The 13,012-nt window shown below is 36.3% G+C and overlaps 1 protein-coding gene across 1 annotated transcript in view; it reads left to right on the forward strand.

The window, feature by feature from the left end:
* The first annotated feature begins 479 nt into the window (after positions 1-479).
* Positions 480-13,012, forward strand: part of PRSS12 (serine protease 12) — a 39,039-nt gene continuing 26,506 nt past the window's right edge. The window contains exons 1-6 of the mRNA XM_075150486.1: positions 480-525; positions 2,125-2,263; positions 4,528-4,706; positions 6,844-6,994; positions 11,511-11,689; positions 12,348-12,489. Of these exons, the coding sequence (XP_075006587.1) occupies positions 480-525; positions 2,125-2,263; positions 4,528-4,706; positions 6,844-6,994; positions 11,511-11,689; positions 12,348-12,489 (836 nt within the window). The remainder of the gene's footprint in view (positions 526-2,124; positions 2,264-4,527; positions 4,707-6,843; positions 6,995-11,510; positions 11,690-12,347; positions 12,490-13,012) is intronic.

The raw sequence follows: 13,012 nt of genomic DNA on the forward strand, positions 1-13,012 counted from the left end.
TTCCTTACCAACTGATACCAGTAGTGTGTTTTCCCACTTCAACAGGGACCAGATGTCACCCAGGGTTCTTTAGGGGAGTGGGTGGCGAGGGAAAGGCTGTTTTCTTTGTTTAGTGGTACGTGTCCACAGTGAGAACTCTGTGCTTTTCAAACTTCCTTCCTGAGGCTTCTACGGGAGATGCAAAAGATTTTAGATTTCTTTCATTTTTAATTGTTGCAAAAGAGTTTATGATGTGCAAAAGTTCTCTCTTGTGCTATCTTTTGTTCTGTGTACATGAATAAATTCTTCCACTGTTGTCTTTGGGAATTCTGTAAATACAGAAGGAGGAGTGAGCCAAATTCTGCCATGGAGACCTTAGAAGAGAATTTTATTCTTCAAGTACTCCTTTATTCAAATATTTGAATAGAAATATTGTGTAATGTGTACTCAGGAAACACTGTATTGATTTCAGTAGGTGTCATGCAGGACTGTAAGCAATCATGTACAAAAATAAACTTATGATGACATCTTCAAAATTACTTTCTGGTATGTCAGGAATCACTTTGCTATGACTGCAGTTGATGTTTCAAGTGAAAATAATAGTCTATATAAAAGTCTGGTGAAGAGCAGAAATAAACAAAATTCCAGACTCTCTCTGTATGTGACAGAAAAACACAAAGAGAAAAATTATAAAGACAGATAAACAATGTGCAACATGTCTACAGTATTGTTTTAACTCATTAATAATCCTCTATTCAGAATGATAGCTCACTCTGTAACATGAGTTGAATAAATTTTGTTTGTAATTTACTGCAGAGTAAGTTACTGCTGAGAAAGTAAATAGGAGGCAAAAAAGAACACACAAAACCGAGTTTGAGGTTAATTAATTCCTCGAGTTATTTGGCAGTCGTTTAGCTTCGTGGTTTTATAAAATATACTGAACTAAATTAAAACCAGGACACAATCTGAGTGAAAGCTGAGAAGAAAAAGTGGATCTACCTATTATTAATGTTATTACTATTACTATTATTATTATTATTATTATTATTATTATTATTATTATTTACACATACGTGAACACATATACAATGAAATGCAGGCACAAACATTGACTGTTTTCTCCCATTGCTAAAAACCCTGCAAACTGGATGATGGTATAGCTTCTGATTTTAAGTAGATCACAGAACAGAGGCAGATGGATTAACTGAGATTTCAGGCAATACTAATGCATACAATTAGGCTATGTTTGATAATTTAACAGAAATGTATTCTTTCTTGTTGAATTACTGCTCTGTTATGACTCTTTGTTCTGCTTCTGTGGAGTTATACCTGTGACCAGCTTTTTCCCATCTTTAGCAGTCGCACTTGGCTACCTTCAACAGCAGATGCATCTGGCATCTCAAGTAAAAATACTGTAATAAAAAAATGCAGAATCTGTTAATTTTCTTGGATTTCTGTGTTCTATAGCTCTCAAGAAGCAGACTTTTTTTTCGCTTCTTTTAGACAATTCCTCATGTTTTTAGCTTGTTTTGTCTGAGAATTTGGTAAAGACCTCTCACGAATTAACAGAACTACATCCAATGTTTTTCTGTCTGAGAACAAGTATGAACAAATGCATTCTTTGGCTAAAATAAACTGCTGATATCCATGACATGCATAATGTTACATGGGTCAGGGCAAAAGCTATGCAATCCATGTGGTTGTTTTCTGATTCCCTTAAGTTGGATGGAATTGTGTAGAAGATAAAAGTATAGCACTCTACATATAAACTTTTTGTTCATTTGGGTAGAGGTAACCACTTTTAAATAATTATGTGTAGTCTATACGTACTTTTTTTTTGTTAGATCTTTAACTAAGTTGTGGCATCAGAAGGATCAGAAATGTGATGTAATTTCAGTATAAGAAGCAAAATGTTTTCCTTATGTAAAAAATAAGGTTATCTACTTTTGTATATCACTGTATAAGAATGTAAGCTGTGCCAGAGTGCTTCTTAGAAGCAGCTCACCCAAAGAGCACAAAGATGTAATACATGAAACAGAAACTCTCTCTGCAGAGGGAAGATCAGGTGCAGTGTCTTTTGTGTGGGATACATTAATTAAGCAATGGAATATCTTGGAAGCTTGATTTTTTAATTTTTTTAACTAGGGTCAGTGAGACTCCAGGGTGGCAAGAATGAGTTTGAAGGTACAGTGGAGGTTTATTTGAATGGAATCTGGGGAACAATCTGTGGGAGCCATTGGGACAATAATGATGCAACAGTTGTATGTCGACAGCTTGCACTTGGGTAAGTTTCAGTCTGAATAAAAGTCAGTCAACTTATTTTAATGACATTTCAGTACAAAGGACAATCTATTTTGCAAATCCTGATGGCTTTTTGTGTTTGATGATTGTTTTTTCTGCTTGAAAGTTGTTGAATGCTGAAGTTGTTCTTCCCAGAATCCTTCGCTTCCTTCAATTGCGTTGTACTTCAAAGAGGTTGCTGTGAGAATCAGTATTTCATTTGAAAGCTGCATATGGGATCTGGAGAGGAGCAGACCAGGGTAGATGCTTTGCTTTAAAAGTTAAAAGTGTGAACAGGTCAGAAAAGCTTAGGGCAAATAAAAACTGCTTTACTAGACATCCGGGAGATGTCCAGAAGGGCAGAAATATGAGGTCTGATCCTGATCTCACTTATGTAAGAGTCAATTAAGACCAGCTCCAGTGAGGTTACTGAATCTATAAAAATGTAAATGTGGTCAGAATTAAACTCTACATGGGCTCCTAATCATAGGAAAATTCCCGGTTCTTAGGAGCATGGGGTAACCCTGGTAATTATCCATTCTATTCCTGCCAAAAAGCATCTGGGACTCATCCTAGGTTTTTGGAAAACGGGGTATTTTTGTTGTGCACATCTTCATCTACCTAGATAATCTGTGTGGTTTACTTTCAGAGTTGCACATTGATAACAAAACGTAAAACCAGACAAGTTTTGCAGCTTTACATTTTCATGGAAACATTTTACTGAGTTGGACAGGTGGAAAGACCCTGCATTGTCTTCATTGACCACTACTTCCCACTGCTCTCAGAATGGAATTAATCAACAAGACCTTTTAACATAATTTGGTGATTAAACTCTAGATAATGCCTATAGTGACACTGCAATTGCAATAGTAAGAGCAAACTGAGGTAAGGAAGAAAATGCCCATACCAAAAGGGAGTTTTAAAAATAAAATGCAATTTCAGCTTCTAAAAAATCAATGCTGTTCAAGTTAGCAACCAAATTACTTGAATATCCCCCCTTAGCACCCCATTCAGTTTGCACTTTCTTAATAAGCCACAAAGTATGGCTGGCTTTACTGCCTAACATTTCTTTCAGTCACATACCAAAGTAGTGATTTTGTTTGCTACAAGCAGTAAGGGGCTTTTATAGCATACTTGCACTGTGACATTCCTAATGATTATTCCACTTTTTAAGACTGCTAGCCAGAACTAAATCTAAGCTGTTTTATAATGTTCAATACTAATCTGGACACACCATCCCAACTTATAAAAATATGAGGATTAGATGAGATAAAAGTTCAGCCATCTGGAGGCCGTGATTTTGCTTATGACTTCAGCTGTCTACGTGCAATGCCTCCTTTCCTCATTTTCATGTAAGTTCATTTTTACCGTCCATACCCTAAACATTTCAGTTGAACAAGACCGCTATTAGCAAAAGTAGTTCAGTGATACGGGTGAATGGTTTGGTCTTTTCAACAGCAATGGCTTAAATCTGAATCCAGGCCAAAAAGCCCCAAGCAAACAGTAGTTGAAAGTTTCTGTTATCATGAGCGTTTGGCAGAAATTTGGATCTATGTACCACAAGGTGAACTTACTAGGTGTTATTGGTGCTTTTCAGGTGCTTCCATCTATTTGTTCCTTTGATTTTACAATATTTGGGCTTTGTTTTTAATTTAATTTTTTGGGCATTATATGGAAGAAGAGATGGCTCAATAATTGTGGCTGTAGATTCAGTATGGGAAGGAAATGAAGCTGTTTATAAATGTTCTGGATGGATGGGAATGGCTGAATAGAGAATAACGGACATGGGCCTGATCTAATAGAGTATGAGGTGGTTGCACTGCCCCATGGTCACAACCGTATTATATGACGTGTATGGGCAGAGCACTGATACATTTTAATGGAGTAAAGGAGAGGATAAGAGTGAAAGGCCCATTAGCATTACCTCTCCTGGAAGTATAACTGCAGTGGGATCATTCTGTACATTCACTTATGGACTGTGGACTCTCTGTTGATTTTTGTAGTTAAGAACCGGGAGAACAGGAATGTAGCTGGCCCTGCAGCAACACAGGCCATTGTACTAAAATATCCCACAACAAAATGGTGAGAACTGGGTCACATCTGTTACTTTTCTTTGTGCAGAAGACAATGCTGAACTGTATGAAAATGTGATGAATTTACACTGCTGAAGAAAGCCCTTTCTTTTCTACTCCAAGATTTATATACGAGAAAGTGTTCCACTTCCCCTCCTCCCACTCTAATGTCCTATCCTGATTATTCTTCTTACAGTGAAAAAGGTACAGCAAAACATATACCATTTTCCGGACTGGGCCTTATTGCCGTTTACTGGAGTGAAGTGCGTTGTCGTGGTGATGAAGAAAATATACTGTTATGTGAAAAAGACATCTGGCAGGATGGAACATGTCCTCAAAAAATGGCAGCTGCTGTCACATGTAGCTCTTCCCTGGGTAAAAAAAAATACATGTGGTTTGGTTAACTCCTTACCTTATTTAAATAGAAGTAGTAATAATTACTCATTATTAAATTAGAAAAAAATGTTAAGACTTCTTGAAACAGGAAATTAAACTGAGTGAATCATCACATCATTGACTCTTTCAAAATTCCTCTATGCTGTGCAAGCAGCAACTAGCTGAAGCCCTTTTTACCCTTCCATAATCAACAAGCAAATTACTGCTTTGAGATATAGGTTGTGAGAAAGGGTGAAGCAGCGAGAATCTCTGGCTGTAGAAGTAGGATTGCTTCCCCCCACATTTTTTTTAAACTTTTTTTTAAAAATTATTTATTTATTAATTTATTTGTCTACTCGGAGGTTGTCTTTGGTAGCCACACATGCTTCATGTCAATTTGTTAGCTTTTCTTGAACAGTAGGGAGGAGCAGCAATTTCACAAACAGGCTATGCCTTCTTCTTTGGTACAGAAGCGTTGGGATGACATTCCTTACTGTGAACATGGATGACATTGCACAAGGAACTGCAAAGACATTTGCCCTATTCTACATACATTTAATACAGGTCCAAGTCTTCCTAGCTGAAGATTGCTACCTCACATATCACTCACACAAGTCAAAATTATATTGTTAGGAAAAAAATACTATTAATGTTTTTAAGATATTTCAGGTTATTTTAATGAACATGATAAACAGCAAATAAATGAGCAGTTATACCATCAGATTTAAGATATTGCTGACCTCAGGGAAGGCTGGGCTGGCAGTGCTGAGGAGGTGGCAATAGCAATCTCTTCAGTTGTAACCAAAACATGTATGGCTGCAGCCAGCTCTGTGCTGCCTTTTCTCTCCTACTTACATTCCTGTCCAAAGGCAGATGCATTTTTGTCCTAAAGCTCCACTATTCATGAGGAATATTTTGATAAATGACTTTTAAAAAATCATTTTGGTCTTAATTTAGAAAGCTATAGTGTAGAGGGAAGGGAGAACCTTTTTAAGCTAGGAGAAAAGTTGATTGACCAATGCAAGAGAAATAGTTTTGCCTAATACATTTGCAAATTATATTTTTAGATCATAAAGTTTTCCTTCTGTTTATGGACATTTTCACCAGAAAACTTTGTTTTGCTTAGATAAATTTTTTAAAGGACTACTGTCTGTTTCAATAATGCTGAAAGGAAGTTTACCAGTAATTTAGAGTCCAGGGTATCTGAAATGAATTAAATTGATCCTGAGTTTCAGCAGACTAGATGAAGCTTTCGTGTTTTGCAGGTTCTACTGCAACTAGCTTTCTAAATAATTACAAAAAAACAGATTTCATACTAGTGAAATAGCAGGATGAAATTGGAGAAATGCCCTCAATTTTCTTTTTTTAAGCCAAGAAATAGATGAAATAGTAGCATTAATTGGTTGGAAGACCTACACAAAAATTAATGACATTTTAAATCATTCAGATGTTAGATATGGTTTTAAATAGTTTTAAATACTAGAGCGATTTTTTTTTAATATGGTTTTAAGCTGTTTCCATTATTATAGCTTTATGCAGAAGTGATGCTTTCAAGACAATTTCTTGCTGGACCAGAAAAGGGCTAATGATTTGAAAAGACCAAAAATCAAACCGTATCTTGGAAACAGGAAGGGAACAATACTTACACAATTAAAGTGAGACTCCACAGTCAATGAGATTTCACTGCTCTGACTGGAATTACCAAAGTAATGAGAAAACATGAGGATGAATTTCTACTTCTGTGGCAGTGAAAGAATTTTTGCCTCTTACTTCAGATTTTACCCTCTGGGACCAAGCCTATACAGAGCCAGTTTTGCTCTTATTGGTAGAAATGGAGCTCTACTGACTGATTGTAGTATTTGACCTTACTGCCCTAAGTATCTGTGAACGCTTTGACACCTAAGTAACTCAAGATCAGTATGGTTACTTGTCTGTATAATATTCTTCAGCTACTGAGAGTGGAGCTGAGGGGAACTCATTTCTAAGAAGTTTAATTTCAGGTTTTCCATCTAACTAGAAAAAAAATAAGTGTGGTTCTTGAGTGATGTCAGAGAAGCCATTAAGCCATCTTCTTTACTATCAGGATAACATTTTGGGAAAGAAATGACCTTTTCCTATATTCTATGTTTGATCACAGCTCCTGTCTTTACTCCGATCCGGCTGGCCGGTGGGAACAATGCTTACGAAGGAAGAGTAGAAGTCTACCATGCTGGCCAGTGGGGGACTGTCTGTGATGATCAGTGGGATGATGCAGATGCTGAAGTTGTCTGTCGGCAGCTTGGCCTTGGGTTTGTTTTTCTACATATTTTCTATGCCAGCAGCAAAGCAGGAGAGTTAGTCAGATACAAAGCTTGGAGCTCTCAAAAGATGCTCCTTTAAAATCACACTAATACTTTGAAGCTGTAACTAAGTTTATTTATAGAAGGTTCAGGTACAGCGCTATTACTTTCAGTTCCCTGGAACTTTAATTTATAGGATCCAGTTTTTAATGTCATATGATAGGGGCATGTAAGACAGACAAAGGATATGTCTCAGAAAAATGCTGACTTTTTAGTGAAAACTCCCTACAATTTCAGTAAAGTTGCAATCAAAAACCATAGGTGAAGAAAAGGAAGTTGCTTTTACTGTTTAAATCCTTATATTCATTTTACTGAAGAGCCTAACAGTCTCCTTGCTTTGGAGTAAGAGCACTGCTTTGTCAGAAAGGGTATGTTTTTGGCATGCCTATGAGAATCTCTCAAGATTTGTTTAAGTCACAGGTCTCTGAAGACTGCCAGTTTACATATACTGAGTAGAGAGATCTGTTTGAAGTTTTGACAGTTAAGCTTGACAGTGATTATGTCTGAACTAACCATGGTCCGTAATACAGTCACAGCAGCAGAACAGGATTTTCTTGCTCCTCTTCTGAACAGCCGGGGGTGATTTTGATACCACACAGAAGGTAAGTATTCAGTATTTGAGGAAAGATGCTGCAGAAGTGGGAGGCAAAGAAGAGAACTGCCGGATCAGAGAGGAAGGAGATGGGGACAATTGGGATGAAAGGCCAGATGGGCTGAAGAGGGAAAGAACTAGGAGCAAGATGCAGAGAAGATACTAAGATGTAAACCCAAGAAGGGGATTATGTCTGAGACAGACTGGATGAGAACTAAGCAGGTCAGTGCAGAGGAAACTGGAACAGAACTTGCCTGTTCAACCCTGCTGGGATTATGATGAATTAAAAGAAGTGGCATTGAAGGTAGCAAGCTTTGTGGCATTAATGGGTGTCCCCCAGAGCGTACTTGTTTTGTAATGTGAAACTGAGGTCTTGGACTCCTGGTGCCATCCAAATTGGCTTAAAAGGATGAGAACTGTGTAGCACTTACAAAGCTTCTAGATCTCCTGGTGAGCCATGTGGGAATCAATATGCTCCTCTGACATTAGATTTTCATTTTTCCCCCATTTATTTTATGCTATATTTCTATATTCCTGTATATTTTCAATTGGGAATACCTAATAGAAAGTCTTGTCTTCTTACAGGCTTTTTCGGCTTTTGAATTGGGCCACTATTAATAAGTTTGGGGAGTTACTAAGTTATGCTTTACCTTTTTGTATACTAATGACAAATGTCATGCTCTTAACCTGCCTCCTTGCTGATTACACTAAGACATTTGATTACTTAATGTTCAGAAACTGAAGTTCTGAGATGCTTCTAATTTGATTCGTTTTTCTGAGTAAATAAGTTGTATTAAGATGATGCTAAGTCTTTTTGAAATGTCTAGAGATTTACAGAATTTCTCAAGTAACCAAGATGTCTTGACAAATATACTCATTACTGTGAAGTGAAATTTTACCAACAGTGGCAGTAGACCAGTTATGAAGTAATAAAAATAATCTAAAAACGTGCCACAAATTGTAAAAGTAAAGCATCTCAGTAAGCAGCTTCCCACACCCTTTCAACTTTTCTGTAGCACTCTTATAAAACTTCAGAATATTAATCTACCATTAATAGGTGAAAAATAATGACAATTTACTTTATTATTTGTTTCATACATACTTTTTGCTTGATACAAATTGCCCTTGTTATGGGCATGTGTTGTGGGATGTGTTGTCTCTGGTTTATTGGAACTCCAGAGAATCTTACTAGATTATGGTATAATTTGTTTCAATGTTCAGAGTAGTCAAGCATTATCTCTTTGATTTCAGCCAGCTTCTTAATGAATAAGGATTTTTTTTCTAACATTTTCTATACATTTGTACCAGCATCAGAATTAAAAAAATACGAGAAATTGAAGCTATGTACAAGCATTTTCTTTTTGTGTAAACTTTTTATATATGCAAATACCACTCAATAAACTTAAATGAAGATAATTTCTCTTATACATATAAATGTTCCAAAGTATAATCATCTTAAAAACTACCAGTAAACCAGGCCTTCTGTAATAAGCCTATGATATATTTAGGGTAGTATTAATAAAAATAGGTATCCTGCAAGTAGGCTTTTCAGTCCGTATTTATTCAATTCTACAAAAATAACCTGAAGTGCTGAGAACTCACAGAGCCTATCTCGGTACATCAGAAACATACACTGGAAAACCAAGACGTTTTTATTTATTTAGATGCTTAAATATAAATGGGATACCTAGATTTGAAATAAGTATTACCCTTAGTCTATCCTATGGATTATACTTTCTTAGTTTACTGTATAGTCAACAAGTTCGAAAAGCAGCTCTTTATGAAATATAAGAGATGGAGGACTTGGCTTTTTTTTCCCATTACCAGCATTGCAAAGTACAAGTGTTCAGTAAATTAAAGCTACAAATAAAAATGCATGGTTATTTAACAAACTAAAGGAAAGAATAGTAAGGGCAATCAGAAAATGTTTGCAAATCTCAGGGAAAAATACCATTTCCAATCTATTAATTCTCCTTGGTATTGCTGAAGGAAAAAAATTAGAGTAAGATATCTGTTAATATGTTATTTGGCATTAGGAAGGTCATTTGGAATAAAAGGTAATGTCTAATTAAAAATCTCTCTCAAAAATAAGGTACTAACTTCAGACTGAAGCTATGTGTTTTGCTAAAATGTTGCCTGTTTGAGGATATTTTTGGTTTACCTACCTGCTTCTTTGAAGCAATTGCAGATTCTCCCTTCTGAGTAAATAAGACCTGCTTTTTGATATTTTCCATGTTCTACACCACTTGAAGAAGGCATCTGGTCATCAGAGAAAGAGTCTGAAAATTAAGAGTGCATTAAAAATATTAAAAACATTGATTTTAAGCAAAATGAAAATGCAAACCACAGATTATTTAATTTACCTTTCTTGTGTGTGCTTTTATTTACTGAGCACTACCATCTACACAGTGTCTACCATGAATTTCCACATCCTTCCTTTTTATAGAACTTTTTCCTGGTTCTAATTTAATTTTTATGAGCCTCTTACTGTTGTTATTTTTCCCATACCCCCTTACTGTTTATCAAGAATTTGTATGATTACTAATTGTAAATTTAGTATTGTTTTCCTTTTAAAAGCACTAGAAATGAAGTCTACATCTATCTAAATCCATACATGGATTAATGAGTCAGTGCCTTAAAAACATGAACTAGTGCAACTTACGTTAGAAAAAAAAATTACAGCAACGTACTGTTCTGACACATGGTCGCAAAAGCCAGTTAAGGGTTTGAATGATTACATCCCAAAACAAAATAGTCAAGACTTGTTATGTTTTCAGTATAAGCTGAATGTACCATTCCTGTTAGGTGTTACGTGACAATGTATGGGTGGTAGTGGAAAACTCTCTTTAAAGCAATTTAATAATTAGTATAGAGCCCTGCACCCAAACTGTATGTTAATTAATTTAAACTAATCCTTTGCATAGGTAATTCATCATAGTAAAAAATTTAGATAGATATTTCAATCTTACAAGTTGAAAAAGAAGACAGATATTGAGAATACTCCTATAAAAACTCGACTGGGTATATGAACAGAGAAACTATTAAGTGGAAAGAAACCAAACCATGAAAAACATTTACATATGAAAAACATGGTATCTTAAATAGAATTGGAAAAATCCTGATAGATTGTCAAGTGTTAAACACTGCATAATTTCTGTAACGCTAAAACAATGAAGCATTTTCAATTTATGTAGGTTTTTGTGCTCAAAATCCTCTATGCTGACATAAAGAGTATTACACACATAAGGCTAGTCATTGGTCTGCTTTCTGTTCTTATTTCTACCACTGATCGGTGGTATGACATTGTCAAGTCACTTAAGATCTCTCTGCTGTGGTTTTTACATGACTAAATGGGGAAACAATCACTTTTATCTGCCTCATCCGAATATTTGACGTTTGATTAATGTGTTTGAGGAAAACAGATGAAAGTCACTGCAGAAATATATATCGGATTATTTTTACTACATATAAACATTAAATGAAAATTAAAATTAGAATCTTCATACCCAAGCTGTACATCTATAACCTCTTCTAGGAAAGTTATCCTTAAAAATCCAAAGGGACAGAAGAGGAAAATCTCATCAATACAAAACAATAGAAATTGATGTTCTAAACATGTTCAAACCATGGAAGTGTGGAAATGGTATGTTCAAGTTGCTCCACAGCCTCAGCTGAGACTGAAGTTGACTGTGGAACCACATCACATTACATGACATAGCGCGGGCTGCATTGTCAGGTACCAGTGCAGCAGCTATTTAGGCAGTCCCACCTGCTATTTTAGAAGCTGGATATGCCACATTTTAGCTCTTCCCAGTGAGTCCCAGACTCTTCAGCTTGCTTGTTCTTGACTGGGTGTTTCTTACATTTCGATAGGGGTGTTGCCAAGGCGTGGAGCCAGGCTTACTTTGGAGAAGGCTCAGGCCCCGTGCTGCTGGATGAAGTGCGGTGCACGGGAAATGAACTATCTATAGAACAGTGTCCAAAAAGCTCCTGGCGAGAACACAACTGTGGCCACAAAGAAGATGCTGGCGTTTCCTGCACACCTCTCACAGGTACTTCAATTACCAATAATCACACAGGAAAACAGTGGCAAATGCAGAGTTACACCTCTGGAAAGAGAATTCTTAAAGTTTGCAGATGCACAAAACCCCACAGTAATAAAGTGTTCTGCTAGTATCAAAGTGAACCAGCTGTTGGCTATGGAAATTTTAGAGGTACAGAAAATTTCATTATTCAACACAAATCCTTGGTTCCTCAGTAACATGCTAACTGCCACTTACTATGTGGGCATGCCTTAACTCTGTATCAATCACATGTATCAATGGCAGTAAGCATTTCAGCATAAAAGCAATGGGAAATAACAGAATACACAAAGAAAAAGCTAAGGTGTATATACAGTGAAATCATGTAATCAGAGCCCACTCCTGCGGACTTGACATGTAATAAGGGCTTGGGGGATCAGTATCTTGTGCCATTTCTCTTGCACTTAAGCAATTGCATTATGCAACACTTCACAGCTGACCGGGTGCATTATGGCATTTCTTTCATCTTCTCATTAAATGACACCTAGTGATCAGCACTAGATTTAGTAGTCTAATATTCTGATCAGATGCAGTAAATGCAATGTTATTAATTTTGTTTTAGAGCAATAATTGGACCTAAGAAAAACTGATTCTTGTTTTTGTTTTTCCTTACTTGTTAATGACACAGATGGTGCATTAAGACTAACAAGTGGGAAAGGCAGTCATGAGGGACGCCTGGAGGTCTATTATACGGGGCAGTGGGGCACAATCTGCGATGATGGGTGGACAGAGCTGAATACACAGGTGGTTTGCCGGCAGCTGGGATTTAAGTAAGATTACTTGATATTAGATATCTGACTGACTTGACAATGATGACAAACATTTATGTGAATCCTACATTATTCAAGAGTCTGTTTTTTTAATATTAGCTGAGTGCTTCATGGAAAATACTGAGTTAAAATCCATTAAAGCCTGCCTCCCTCAGTCTCACAGAGATATTTATGGCCTCAGTTTAGGTAGAAGAAAAAGCTTCAACTGAGGTTGTGGTTCAGCAGCCTTTATTCATCGAGTTCCATCTAATAATCTTTTTGGCTAACTGAGATCAATGCATACGCTATAGAGAAAAACTGATTTGTTGTGTACTATTTTGCCTGTAAAAGTTTGATTCTTCAAAATCTTTGCTTGTCGAACAGTGATTAAAAATCACAGACATTTTCAAGGTGTAAGTCCTTCTGGATTTAGCTCAGAAAAACCCATAGTCTGGCCCTAGAACACTGTTATGTATTGAAAAGCATATTTTAGAAAAAATCCCATTAGAGTTTCATGCATTTACTCTTCATTACTTTTCCTACT

Source organism: Calonectris borealis, chromosome 4 (assembly GCF_964195595.1).
Source record: "Calonectris borealis chromosome 4, bCalBor7.hap1.2, whole genome shotgun sequence".
In the NCBI taxonomy this organism is placed as follows: Eukaryota; Metazoa; Chordata; class Aves; order Procellariiformes; family Procellariidae; genus Calonectris; species Calonectris borealis.